At 40.7% G+C, this 13541-nt stretch overlaps 1 protein-coding gene across 1 annotated transcript in view; it reads left to right on the top strand.

Annotated features, from left to right (window-relative positions):
- PRKG2 (protein kinase cGMP-dependent 2) overlaps positions 1-13541 on the top strand; it is a 111532-nt gene that overhangs the window by 45654 nt on the left and 52337 nt on the right. The window contains exons 7-8 of the mRNA XM_055138987.1: positions 6453-6530; positions 8716-8810. Coding sequence (XP_054994962.1) covers positions 6453-6530; positions 8716-8810 — 173 coding nt within the window. The remainder of the gene's footprint in view (positions 1-6452; positions 6531-8715; positions 8811-13541) is intronic.

Genomic DNA, 13541 nt, shown 5'->3' with positions numbered 1-13541 from the left:
GGCCCATTAACAGGGTCCTGACAACAGCCCGTCACTTAGGGATGGGAGTTCTGACAGCTCGCCCAGATGAATTCCAAGTCCAGCTGTCCTGCAAACTGGCTTCATAATCATTGAGAAAAGCAGGCTGAATCTGGCAGGTTGTGTGGGAATTGATTCGAGAAGGTTCTGTTTTGCTTTGTTTGGTTCTCAGGGCGAGGGTGGGCGGCTAGAATTACCTACCACCAAGATGATCTGTTATGTTTATTAAGAGGGTTGAATTCCTAGTTCAAATGTTTCTCCTTGTGCCGTGCTCCAGTAGTTTGTGTGGCTGTCATCTAAATCACCAAGACACTTCTAGGGGCTAACAAACACCACCTTGAAACCTTTTCTCTTGGTCTGATGGAATGTGGGAATCTGCCAACATATTCACCTCACCGATGGGCTTTAAGACTTAACAAATGAGCATCATAATAAAAGATACAGTGTAACTATGATGATAATGAATATGATAATGACACGTCTGCACCTGGCAGTGAGCGGTAGGGAAGACAGGAGTAGATGCAGTTCCAGCTTCCACGCTCAGTGCTCCATCCAGGAAACATGAGATTTGACTGTGGTAGCTGGCAAAGTCACCTGAGTCTGACACAGAGCTTTGGTGTTTGGCCCAGTGTCCTTGCAACTCCAATTCAATCATTTCTTGTTGTAGGGGTATAGTAGGAGGAGAGTGGAATGATATGGAATGCTCTTCCCCTTATTCAGATCACCCGCCAAGTCCTCGGGGCATGCTTAGGTCAGCCATGACCCCAGAGTACATGTAGAAGAAGGGCAGAAAAGAAAAGAAATCAGGGGGGCTGGAGCGATAGCACAGTGAGTAGGGCGTTTGCCTTGCTCGTGGCCAACCCGGGTTCGATTCCCAGCATCCCATATGGTCCCCTGAGCAGCGCCAGAAGTAATTCCTGAGTGCAGAGCCAGGAGTAATCCCTGTGCATTGCTGGGTGTGACCTAAAAAGCAAAAGAAAAAAAAGAAAAAGAAAAAGAAAAAGAAATCAGAAATTGAGGGGGAAAGTAAAAAGAGCTGGATGCATCAAGTAATGGCAGTGGAAGGACAGTGGACAAGGGGAGGGCACTGGTCCAGGGTAGATGGTGATGCATCACCTCTAGATCCAAACCACAAAACCAACCCTGGGAACATGAGATCCAAACTAGAACAACCAAACAAAAATGTGCCTGTCAAGGAGACAGGCTGAGGGGTGGGAGGGAATCTGGGACCCCAGTGGAAGAAGGTGGGCGCAGGTGATGGGATCTGTGCTTGAACACTTTTAGGATTTAATTCAGCTCTGAACAACTTTGTAAATCATGATGCTTTAATTACTTTTTTGTCTGTTTGTTTTGGTTTGGTTTTGGGGTCACTCTCAGTGGTGCTCGGAAGTTCCTCCTGATTCTGCACTCAGAAATCACTCCTGGCGATGTTCAGAGGACCTTATTGGGTGCAGGGTGTCAAACCTGGGTCGGCTGTTTGTGAGGCCAGCAGCATGTTGCCCACTATTCTATCACTCTGGCCCCACTTTAATAATTTTTTAGGCCAGCTTCCCAGTGACCATACACTGAACCAGAGACCCACATTTTAACATTTTAACCAAGCACTTATTAAGCAGAGAGACACACTCATTTAAAGTCATGAATAAAGTTTATATATTTAGAGTTTGTCTCTTCATTCAGAGATTTCTTGATTTTGTTTTTTTTTTAAGTTTTTATTTTATTGAATCACCGTGAAAAAAATACAAAGCTTTCAGGTTTAAGTCTCAGTCATACAATGATTGAACCTCCATCCCTTCCCCAGTGCACATGTCCCACCACCAAGAACCCAAAAATATCCCCCTCCCACCCAGCCCCCACCTAAGTAGCTAATGATCTTCACTTTATTTCCTCTATACTTTGAATACATTCAGTATTTCAATAGAGAACTCACTATTATTGTTTGGAATTTCCCCCCAACAATCAGGCCTGCTCAAAAGTCATCATTTAATAATTTCTTTTCATTGCTGAGAATGAAGACTCTATGAGCTCTATGAGGTTTTGGATTTCTGATATTTTAGCTCAGTTCACAGTCTAGATGCATTTCTGTAAGAAGCCGCTCTGGGTGCGAAAATGGGTTAGAAGACCTCTGGGATCATAGTCTTTAGGAGCACAGGGTTCATTTCACGTTCGGCAGCTCCAGATCTGATCTGGGCCAAGGATGTGCCGGTAACGCCCGCTTCCCATGATCGCCTATGAGCCACAAAACTGCAAAATTCATACCTCTGGGTTGGAAGTCTTAGACGGTGGCTCTCGCCATGTAGGTGTTGTTGCCGCTGCCATTTTTTTCACGCAGAAAAACAGGGTGGGGAGGAAAGATCCATCCCTGGGCGGCATGGAGTTGTAGCACAGCTCACAGTCTAGATGCATTTCTGCAAGAAGCCGCTCTGGGTGCCAAAATGGGTTAGAAGACCAGATTTCTCTATTTTAATCAATTTGTTTTGCTTTGTTTTGAAGGCCACAACTTATAGGGTGCAAGGAATCATTCAGGGATTCTCCATTTTAATAATTAAAAAAAAACTATTTGGGACACACATTATGAGGTTCAGGAATCAAACCTGGGTCAGCCTTATGCAAGGCAAGCGCCCTACTTGTACTATCTCTCTACCCCCAACCTCTTTTAAACAAATACCCTTTCAATTCATTGGTAAACATAAAGACAATTTTTTTAAGAAATTATCTGAATAGTAAGTTATCTGAGTAGTAAGTAAGTAGTAAGCCTTGTTTGGTAGTTCTGTTTTATATTAATGTCTAGGTTTGCATGTACCTGGGTGTACATGTAAAATGCACTTCTTACTTTAGGTGGAAGTGAAAAAACACTTGAAAACCATTGATCCACAGGATAGGGATTTGGGCTTTTTAGTTCTCTAAAGGACCCCTTTGCGAAGTGACCGAAGGACAATAACCGCAGTGTTTGTGCTTCTCTTTTTGGTCTTGGTGACCACCTAGCTCGCCTAGCTGCACCCCCTGGTTGACGAACACAGTCTAGCATTGTGGCCAGTGCTTCCCACTCTATATTTTTGGTCTGCCCTCCCTCCCCAGCCTTTTTTGATCTGTGAACTTACTGTCAACACAGTGGGAGGTATTATTTATCTGCCTCCCATGGTTTTGGGGGACAAAGAACCATTCCCAGGGAAAATAAGCACTAGGAAGTTTGCTCTGTGGGAGACAACCAAGCCTTCTCAGTGTTCCCTTTCAGGTTTTCCCTTTGCAGGGTCACTGATGGCAAATGGAGCCGTATATCCTTGCACAGCAAAGGTTTTACAGTCACTGATGACAGCCTGCCAGTGCTTCAAGACCTCTCCCTATTCTTGGGCTCCGGGTGGGCCAAGGGATCTGAGTTTGGAATAAGAGAGTCTGAAGAGGGCTGGAGCGATAGTACAATGGGCAAGGCCTTGCATGCGGTCAACCTGGGTTCAATTCCCAGCATCCTATATGGTCTCTCCAGCACCACCAGGAGTGATTCCTGAGTATAGAGCCAGGAGTCAGCCCTGAGCATTGCTGGATGTGACCCAAAAAGCCAAAAAAAAAAAAAAAAACCAAACAAACAAAAGAGAGAGAGTCTGAAGAGTAGAGAGTATGAATCAGGAATGTAGAGTGCGCCACCCGCCCTTATGGCTGGAACACGGAGCATTAGCTACAGAATAAGGATACCTGCACTCTATGTCTATGTGGCATGGTCGCTCATGCAACTCCTGGTCTCGACTCTAAGAGTCAGCTCGCCTGAAAGTTTGTGATAGGAAATAGAAGAAGGAGCTGGAGTAAGGAAATGGTGAGGCTCAAATTCCAAAGTATATTCCAAGCAAATTGTCTCCTATGGAACGGTCCTGGCAGAATATTCATCCCAGTTGGCTTCAGGTGACTGCTCTGCCCTTTCCCACGCGGCCCCTCTCCGAAGACCCACTGGGCTGTGTCGCTGCAGTTGGGGGGAAATGATGAGGACTTGTGAAAAGACTCTGGGGCCCGCCTTGAGAGTGAGAACCGTCACTTCCGGTCAGGTTCATTTCATTAACCCGGGGTCACGGCTCCGAGTGGGAAAGCAGGGGAGTGCGGTGGATCTGAACAGCCAGCAGCGACTGGGGAAGGCTTTGCTGATCAGTTTGCATCTTCCACAGCAACGATCAGTCACAGGCGCCTGGCAGTGTAGCACATGTGCTGCCTGGTGCTTTATACACAGCTCTGCCGGCTCCTTGAATGTTGATTAGGAAGGTTATCGCATCTTATTTTTGCAACTGAGATATGGAATAGTTGGCCTCTAAACAAACCCTTATGGTTCTCCTCCTTTTTAACATGTTCTAGTCACACCTAGTGATGTTCAGAGCTTACTCCTGGCTCTGGGCTCAGGGATCACTCCTAGCAGGGTCTGGGAGACCAGAGCTGTGCCAGGTATGAGACCTGCGTCAGCCACATGTAAGCACCTTCCTTGCGAAACTATCTCTTGGCCCTGCTTTATTATTATTGAAATGACATGGTTACAATAGTGTCATGTGTGTGTTTTAGGTATACAAAGGTACAGTACCTCTACTGTTCCACTCGAGTAAAAACTCCCTCTACTACTTATATCATCAGGCCCCTTCTTACCATGACAGCCATTGAGCACTATTTCAGGAGCACTAGAAGCTTAAAATAAACATGGACTTTGTCTTATTGTGGAAGATAGAATGAAGTCACCCGAATTGTTTATAACCTAATTCCTGGAATCTGTGACTACGTTATAGTATGTGACAAAAATTATATAACTATAGATACAATTAAAATTCAGGACTATCAGATAGGATGATTATTCTGAGAAGAGAATTTTCTCTGGCTGGAGTCAGAGCGATGCAGGAAAGCAGAAAGTCTGAGAGATCCAAATTTAGGCAGAATTTGATGTGCTTGTTGCTATGTCTTCACCAGAGGGAGCCTCCAGGAATTCAGGTAGCCCCCAGATGACTGATAGTCAACTGAAAATGGGCTGAATACTAAGAACTGAATCCTACTAGCAGCCTGAATGAGCATGAAGGTTGCTTTTTTCCTAGAAGCCTCCAGAAAGTGACATCACCCTGTGGATACCTTGAACTCAGTCTTCGTGGATTTTAGACAGAGATCTCCAGTGGAACTGGAATGTCTGATCAGAAACTAATAGTGCAATTTTGTGTTGCTTCAGATCACCAATTGTGTTACTATTTGTTACATTTCCAATAGAAAATTGATGTGCTTCTCTTCTCTGAATCTGTGAAAGTAGATTCTTATTGGAAACTTCTGAATTATAGAAGTGAAATTCAAAGCAGAACTGGGAATCGAATTCAGATTTCTCTGATTCAGGGTCCTTTTCCCTCTGAGATAGTATGCTTCCTTTCATAACCATGTAATAAAAGTTTAATGTAAAGAAGAAGTATGTTCTTTACATACTTAGAACTAAAGGTTTAACATTAGAACTAAAGGTTTTCATTTGTGTAGATTTTTAAGAGTAAATGATAAAAAAAAACACTGAAATATAGTAGACACAAAAATTGTTTTGTTTGGAATTTAAGCCTAACAGAAAAAGAAGAGCTATTAATGTTGTTTGTTGTACCTTTTTGTGAAGTTAAACAAGCCCACTATTGTCTGAATATTTATACATTTCATTACTGAGACTTTAAAACTATATCAAGATAAAGCAAAAGGTATTCAGTCCATCTTCTATTTTCTGAGAGACAGAGGTGCTCTTTTGTCCTGACATGTGGATAAGTTACTTTTACCCACCCAACACACACACACACACACACACACGTTAAAAAAAAGAAATGACAGTTTGAGATTTTATAATCAGACCTACTTTTAAGAATAGACTTTACATATGAGAAATCCTGATAGATTTTTTTAATGATAATAAATCTTTGAAAGGACCCATATAGAGGAGGTTCTGTGCATATTGATCTTCCAGGAATTCAAAGGCCTGAATCCCTAATAACAATTGAGGAAAATAGTTCCAAATAATCAGATACTCAGTTTATGTTTAGATTCTTTTGGTGAAAACTCAGCGATATATCAGTGATTATTGCCTTATTCTCATTACTCTTCATGTCCCATGCCTGAAATTTAGTGTTCCAGTGACACTTTTTCCTGTTAAAAATTGACTAGGGTCCAAGGAGATAGCTCAAAGGGTGGACAGAGCACAAGCCATGCATGTGGCATCCTGAGTTTGACCCCCAGAATCTTATTCCTCACCCCTGTTTCTCACCTCAGCACAGTTCAGTGTGATCCTGGTGACATTTAGGAATGCAACATTTAAAAAGTCAAATCAATGCACTACAGTGCTACATTAAGCAAGAAATTAAAGAGGCAGGTGCGACCATGGTTAGCTCAAGGACATAAGAGTTTGTGTCTTTAAATGTATGTCAGTATGTCTAAACTTTCTTTTTCTCTCTTCCCAATAGGAGTACTATGACAAAGGAGATTACATTATTAGAGAGGGTGAAGAAGGAAGTACATTTTTCATTTTGGCAAAAGGAAAGGTAAATGTTATTAAAACTTTGTTTAAAGCAAATTAAGTCTTTTCAAAATCAGTTTGCCTGACACCTCAGTACAATCTGAGTTCTTTGTTTGGAGACACAAGAGGCTTGCCGGAATCCAGTGGAGACATTTGTTTCATGAGGGCAGGGCAGGTTGCTTGACTTTCTTTGTTCCTTTCTTTGTCCCTTCCCTTCCCTTCCCTTCCCTTCCCTTCCCTTCCCTTCCCTTCCCTTCCCTTCCCTTCCCTTCCCTTCCCTTCCCTTCCCTTCCCTTCCCTTCCCTTCCCTTCCCTTCCCTTCCCTTCCCTTCCCTTCCCTTCCCTTCCCTTCCCTTCCCTTCCCTTCCCTTCCCTTCCCTTCCCTTCCCTTCCCTTCCCTTCCCTTCCCTTCCCTTCCCTTCCCTTCCCTTCCCTTCCCTTCCCTTCCCTTCCCTTCCCTTCCCTTCCCTTCCCTTCTCCTTTTTCCTTCCTCCCTCCCTCCCTCCCTCCCTCCCTCCCTCCCTCCCTCCCTTCCTTCCTCCCTTCCTCCCTCCCTCCCTCCCTCCCTCCATCCCTTCCTTCCTTCCTTCCTTCCTTCCTTCCTTCCTTCCTTCCTTCCTTCCTTCCTTCCTTCCTTCCTTCCTTCCTTCCTTCCTTCCTCCCTCCCTTCCTCCCTCCCTCCCTCCCTCCCTCCCTCCCTCCCTCCCTCCCTCCCTCCCTCCCTCCCTCCCTTCCTTCCTTCCTTCCTTCCTTCCTTCCTTCCTTCCTTCCTTCCTTCCTTCCTTCCTTCCTTCCTTCCTTCCTTCCTTCCTATTTTGGAACCACACCAGGTGATGTCAGGGGTCATTTCTGACTCTGCATTCATGCACTTAGGAATTACTGCTGATGATACTTGTGGACCGTGTAGGATGCTGAGGACCAAACCTGGATTGGCCGCACATATGACAAACGCTCTCCCCACTGTACTATTGTACCGGCCCCAGTGTATTTTGGTCTTAGTTTTATCATATATAAAATGACTGGATTATTTCTAAAGTCTTTTCTAGCTATTGAATATGTGCGTCTCAGTCATTCCAAGTATCCAGATTTCAGATCTGAAACAATTTTTCTGTCCAACACCTAAGAAAAGTAGCAGTGGAGGAAAATGCTTCTGGCAGTTGGAGAAAGTGATAATAAAATGTAAAGCTTTAGTAAATATGTTCCAAAACCTTAGTACAAACGGTTTACACAAGAGGTCAAGTTGATTGATGCTGATGAAAATATAATAATACGTACATTTATGTTATGCTACTATGTATACTTTACGCTGATTTACGTACACTCAATGTACATTAAAATGTACATAGCGTTTAACCTGGATATTGGGTGGATAACTTGTCAGTCCCTCATTTCTTTCATGATTCTCAGTACTATTTCTCAGATATTAAAAGTTTTTGTAAAATGTGGAAGAAAGTGTAAAATCTTGAGCATTTGTGATGATACATTGTTAAAATTTGCATGTTATTACTTCGATGGAAGAGTGTATCATAGAATCAAGCACTGTCCTCTGTGAACTTGATTGTGGCTTATTTGAATGAAGCCTCAAGTGAGGGGGAAAAATTAATAAAAATAACTTCAAACCTCAGCAAGTCTTCAATACGTAGACACACATTTTATTCTCTCTCCAACCTGGATCCTGTGCTTTAAAATAATTTTGGCTAATAGTAAATTGTATTTATTATTTAATTTTTTAATTGTTAATTGTGTCTTCCATAAATGTCAATTAGAATTTCTAGTCATCATAAAGCAACCCTTATTCCCATGTGAACTGGAGTAATATAGGTCACATGCCAGAAGCATTGACATTTTGTGGGCTCATTCATGGAGGTTCTTAAAAGTCCTGATATGACAGTCAGAGTCAAACACCCATAAAAACTTCCTAATTTTAAATTCACATTTGGAGAATTAAGTGAGTTAATCTGTAGAAGCGAGACTCAGAATGCCTAATACTCAACCTTATCACTATTAATTTGTCAACTATTTTTGAATAATGGGACCATTTTATTTTGAGTAATGCCTTGAAAGAAGTAATTGGATCCAAATCTTGAAAAACTAAAACAAAAGCTTTTATTTTTTATTCTTTGGTCAGGTTTATATAGATGTAGAGGGTTTGACTGAATTATTATGTGTTCAGATTCTCCTGTTTTTGTCTTTCTCTTGGTGTCATTTAGGTAAAAGTCACCCAAAGTACAGAAGGCCATGAGCAACCACAACTAATAAAAACATTGCAGAAGGGGGAGTACTTTGGAGAAAAAGCTCTTATCAGGTAAAAAGCTCTAATCTGTATATTTACACATTGTGTTTGAATCATTGACTATTCTGTGTATGCAGCTACTCAGAGTTGTCAATTTGAACTACCAAATTAATATTTGCTAATATTTAGAAATTTAAAAAATTGAACTATATTTTAAAAAATATTGTTGTGGAGAAATTCAGTGTACTAAAATCTTAGGGTAAACAAATTGGGAAGTTTGCAAAGATTTGCTAGTAAAAATATAATTAGTATTTTATTAGAATAGTTTAAAAGAGATTAAGAAAGCAAAACTGTAATTTTTCCCTCAGAATGAATTTTTCTATTTTCAAGGTTTAAAATATGATCCTGTTTATAGATTAGAAGTGGTCAGATAATTATTATACACATTTTGTGTAGTTTTAAATCATGCTAAAAAAATATTTTCCTAGGGATTTTTATCAACTCATTTTGCAACTTTTGGAAATGACTTAAAGTAGTTGATTTGAAATAAGTACCTGAATTCTTGGTCTTTTGGTCCAAGGGCTTATTTACTGTTGATCTAACTGATGGAAAAAATATTTATAAAGGTTAATTAAATGACTCAGGAGAAAGTTTGTGCTTCCTGGAACTCAAAAAGCAACCTCAGAAAATGTATTTCTATTTCTGAAATATAAATAACTTTATTAAAGAGCAAGTCAAAATTTTGAGCAGCACACTTTTTGAAGTTTTATATGCTTTGAAATTATCTTGAAATTAATTAAAACTGTATATCATAACTAATTGCTTTTATTTTAAATTTATGCTCATAAATGCAGTATTTGTCTCTCAAATTTTATTTTATTTATTTTTTATGAATTAGCAATGTTATTTTATTATTAATATTATTTTAATTTATTTTATTCTTTAATTAGTGAATCACTGTGAGGGTACAGATACAGATTCACACATTTTCGAGCTTGTTTTTCCCTCATACAATGTTCGCAAACATATCCCGCCACCAGTGCCCATTCTCCACCACCAATAAACCCAGTATCCCTCCCACCCCCCAATCCCAATTCCCCCCACCCTACCTTGCCTCTGTGGCAGGGTATTCTCTTTTGATCTCTCTCTCTCCAATTGGGTGCTGTGGTTTGCAATAGGGGCATTGAATGGCCATCGTGTTCAGTTTCTAGACTACTTTCAGCACACATCTATCTCCCTTCCCGAGCAGGATCTCCAACCACATTTTACTTGGTATTCTCTTCTCTATCTGAGCTGCCTTTTTCCCCAGCATGTGAGACCAGCTTCCAAGCCATGGAGCCAACCTATTGATACTTGTTTCTACTATTCTTGGATATTGGTCTCCTACTCTGCTATTTTATATTCCACAGATGAGTGCAATTTTCTATGTCTGTCTCTCTTTTTCTGACTCATTTCACTGAGCATGATACTTTCCATGTTGATCCAATGATATGCAAAGTTCATGACTTCATATTTTCTAACACCTGCATAGTATTCCATTGTATAGATGTACCAGAGTTTCTTTAACCAGTCATCTGTTCTCGGGCACTCGGTTTATTTCCAGATTCTTGCTATTGTAAACAGTGCTGCGATGAACATATAAGTGCAAGTGTCATTTTGGCTATACTTTTTTGCTTCTCTGGGATATATTCCCAGCAGTGGTATTGCTGGGTCAAATGGGAGCTCAATTTCTAATGTTTTGAGAAGCGTCCATATTGTTTTCCAGAAAGGTTGAACCAGTCGGCATTCCCACCAGCAGTGTAGGAGGGTCCCTTTCTCCCCACATCCTCTCCAACAGTGGTTGCTTTTGTTCTTTTGGATGTGTGCTAGTCTCTGTGGTGTGAGGTGGTATCTCATGGTTGTTTTAAGCTGCATCTCCCTGATGATTAGTGATGTAGAGCACTTTTTCATGTGCCTTTTGGCCATTAGTATCTCTTCCTTGGGAAAGTTTCTGTTCATTTCTTCGCCCCATTTTCTGATGTGGTTTGATGTTTTCTTCTTGTAGAGTTCAACCAGTGCCTTATATACCCTTGATATCAACCCCTTATCTGATGGGTATTGGGTGAATATCCTTTACCATTCTGTAGATTGTCTTTGTATTCTGGTCACTGTATCTTTTGCGGTGCAGAAACTTCTTAGTTTAATGTAGTCCCATTTGTTTATCTCTGTTTCCTCTTGGTTGGTCAGTTGTGTGACATCTTTGAAGAAACCGTTGGCTTCAATATTATAGAGAGTTTTGCCGACCTTGTCTTCAATGTACGTTATGGTTTGTGGTCTGATGTTGAGGTCTTTAATCCATTTGATCTGACTTTTGTGCATGGTGTCAGGTCGAGGTCTAAGCCCATTCTTTTGCATGTGGTTGTCCAGTTGTGCCAGCACCATTTGTTAAAGTGTCTCTCAAATTTTATCTAGAGCTACCGGTTTTTCTGATTAGCATGTCAGAATTATATGAATCAGGATAAAGAAAAACTTAAGAAGAAATTATTTGAAGACAATTTTGACTATTTAAGATTCACAAAGCTCTTTATTGAAAAGAAAATCTACACTTAATTGTGAATATTGGTAAATTAAAAGTTGAATTAAAGACAAGTTGATTTTTCTTTCCTCTTTTTCTGGGTGGTAATGAACTCTCAATTCTTTACTAACCAGAAAATAAGAAAATCACCTCTTTTTATTTGTTTACTTGTGACAGAATATATTACATGAGTGTGATCTATTGTCATAAATATGTAAAGTTATTATTCAGATTTTTGATATACTTATTGTTAACATTTACAGATTGTTTTCTTATACCTCTAACAAAACAACTGGAGTTTGAAAGTTCAGGGTACTTTATAATTGCACTAAGAGTTACAGTTCTTAAAAGGAAACATTCTCTCTGGTTTTGCTGGACCTAAAATAATTTTTGCTGTTACATTACAGCTAGATGATTAGAATGTTTTCTCATGAGACACCCGAAAATTTACATTTAACAAGACACCTGGCTCGATAATGCATTTAAAACTAAAAATCTTGGCATGTACTAGACCATTTGAGCTATCTCCCCAGCCTATGTGTGGAAGCTCAAAATCCATTTGAAAGGGAGTTAGACACAAATATTTTTACATTTTGTTCATTTTTATGCCTTCACTTTTTAAGACCACTGTAACTCTATATTCCTTGTATTCTATATAGTTCCATAACTCAACACTAAAGAGTCCCAGGAGTTCTTTCATAATTTTATGTGCAAAAATAAGTCTATGACACAGTTACTATGAACAAGACATATCTGTACTTATAAGCCTCTCATACATATAAAGTGTTTGTAGAGACTGTCCAGAGAAATGAACAGAGTGCTAGGCTTGTTTCCTTTGTTTTTTATCTTTGTTTGGTTTTGTGTGTGTGGTGCTGGGAATTAATTCCAATGCATCACATGTGGGACTGGAGCGATAGCACAGCGGGTAGGGCATTTGCCTTGCATGTGGCCGACCTGGGTTCGATTCCTCCGTCCCTTTCAGAGCCCGGCAAGCTACCAAGAGTATACCATCCGCACGGCAGAGCCTAGCAAACTACCCCTGGCGTATTTGATATGCCAAAAACAGTAACAACAAGTCTCACAATAGAGACGTTACTGGTGCCCACTCGAGCAAATCGATGAGCAGTGGGACAACAGTGCTACAGTGCTACAGTGCTTCACCTATGAAAGTCAAGTCAGACTTCTTTGGACTCACAAAAGATAGCCTGAATTCAACATCACATATGTACATATATAGTATCTTTATTTAATTATCTTTTATGTCTTTAGATGGACTAGAGTGATAGCACAGCAGGTAGGGCGTTTGCCTTGCACATGGCTGACTCGGGTTCGATTCTTCCGTCCCTCTCAGAGAGCCTGGCAAGCTACTGAGAGTATCCAGACCACACGGCAGAGCCTGGCAAGCTCCCCGTGGCGTATTTGATATGGCAAAAACAGTAACAACAAGTCTCACAGTGGAGATGTTACTGGTGCCTGCTCAAGCAAATCAGTGAACAATGGGATGACAGTGCTACAGTGATATGTGCTATGTCTGTAGATATTTGCAGATATTCAGGTTGAGTCCAAACTGCCCAAATTGAAAGTCAAGTGTTTACTGAGCTGATATAGTTCTGCTGATGATCCTGTAAATGGGAGGCATGGTGGATTATAGTAAAGGTTTCTGGATACTGTGTAGACAGGGGACTTCAGTTGTGAAAGTTTCTTCCGTCCCATCAGCAGGATAAGATGCATTGTGTGATGCCATTTTTGACTAGTTGCTTAGAATAATGTTTGCTACTCCAAGTTACCAGGTACAAAAGCTCAGAGCGCTAGGAGCAATAGGGATATAAGCCTTTTGTCCGTGTTTTATGTTTATAGCAAATTCAGGGAGGAGGAAAGAAAAATTAACCCTGGTACGGGCTGGAGCTATAGCACAGCGGTTGGGTGTTTGCCTTTCACGTGGCCGACCCGAGTTCGATTCTTCTGCCCCTCTCAGAGAGCCCGGCAAACTACAGATAGTATCAAGCCCACTCGGCAGAGCCTGGCAAGCTACCTGTGTGTATTGGATATACCAAAAACAGGAACAATAAGTCTCTCAATGAGAGAGGTTACTGGTGCCCGCTCGAACAAATCAATGAGCAATGGGATGACAGTGAGGACTTGACAAAGTAGTATTGATAAAGTAATATTCATTATGCAATTAAATTCATCATCATTTGGGCACATGCATTTGATCATTAAATTTAAGATATGTTGAAGATGAACTATTA

The sequence above is a fragment of the Sorex araneus genome, chromosome 5 (genome assembly GCF_027595985.1).
Source record: "Sorex araneus isolate mSorAra2 chromosome 5, mSorAra2.pri, whole genome shotgun sequence".
NCBI lineage: Eukaryota > Metazoa > Chordata > Mammalia > Eulipotyphla > Soricidae > Sorex > Sorex araneus.
The sequence above is the reverse complement of the archived record's forward strand: the minus strand, read 5'-3'. Positions and strand labels throughout refer to the sequence as shown.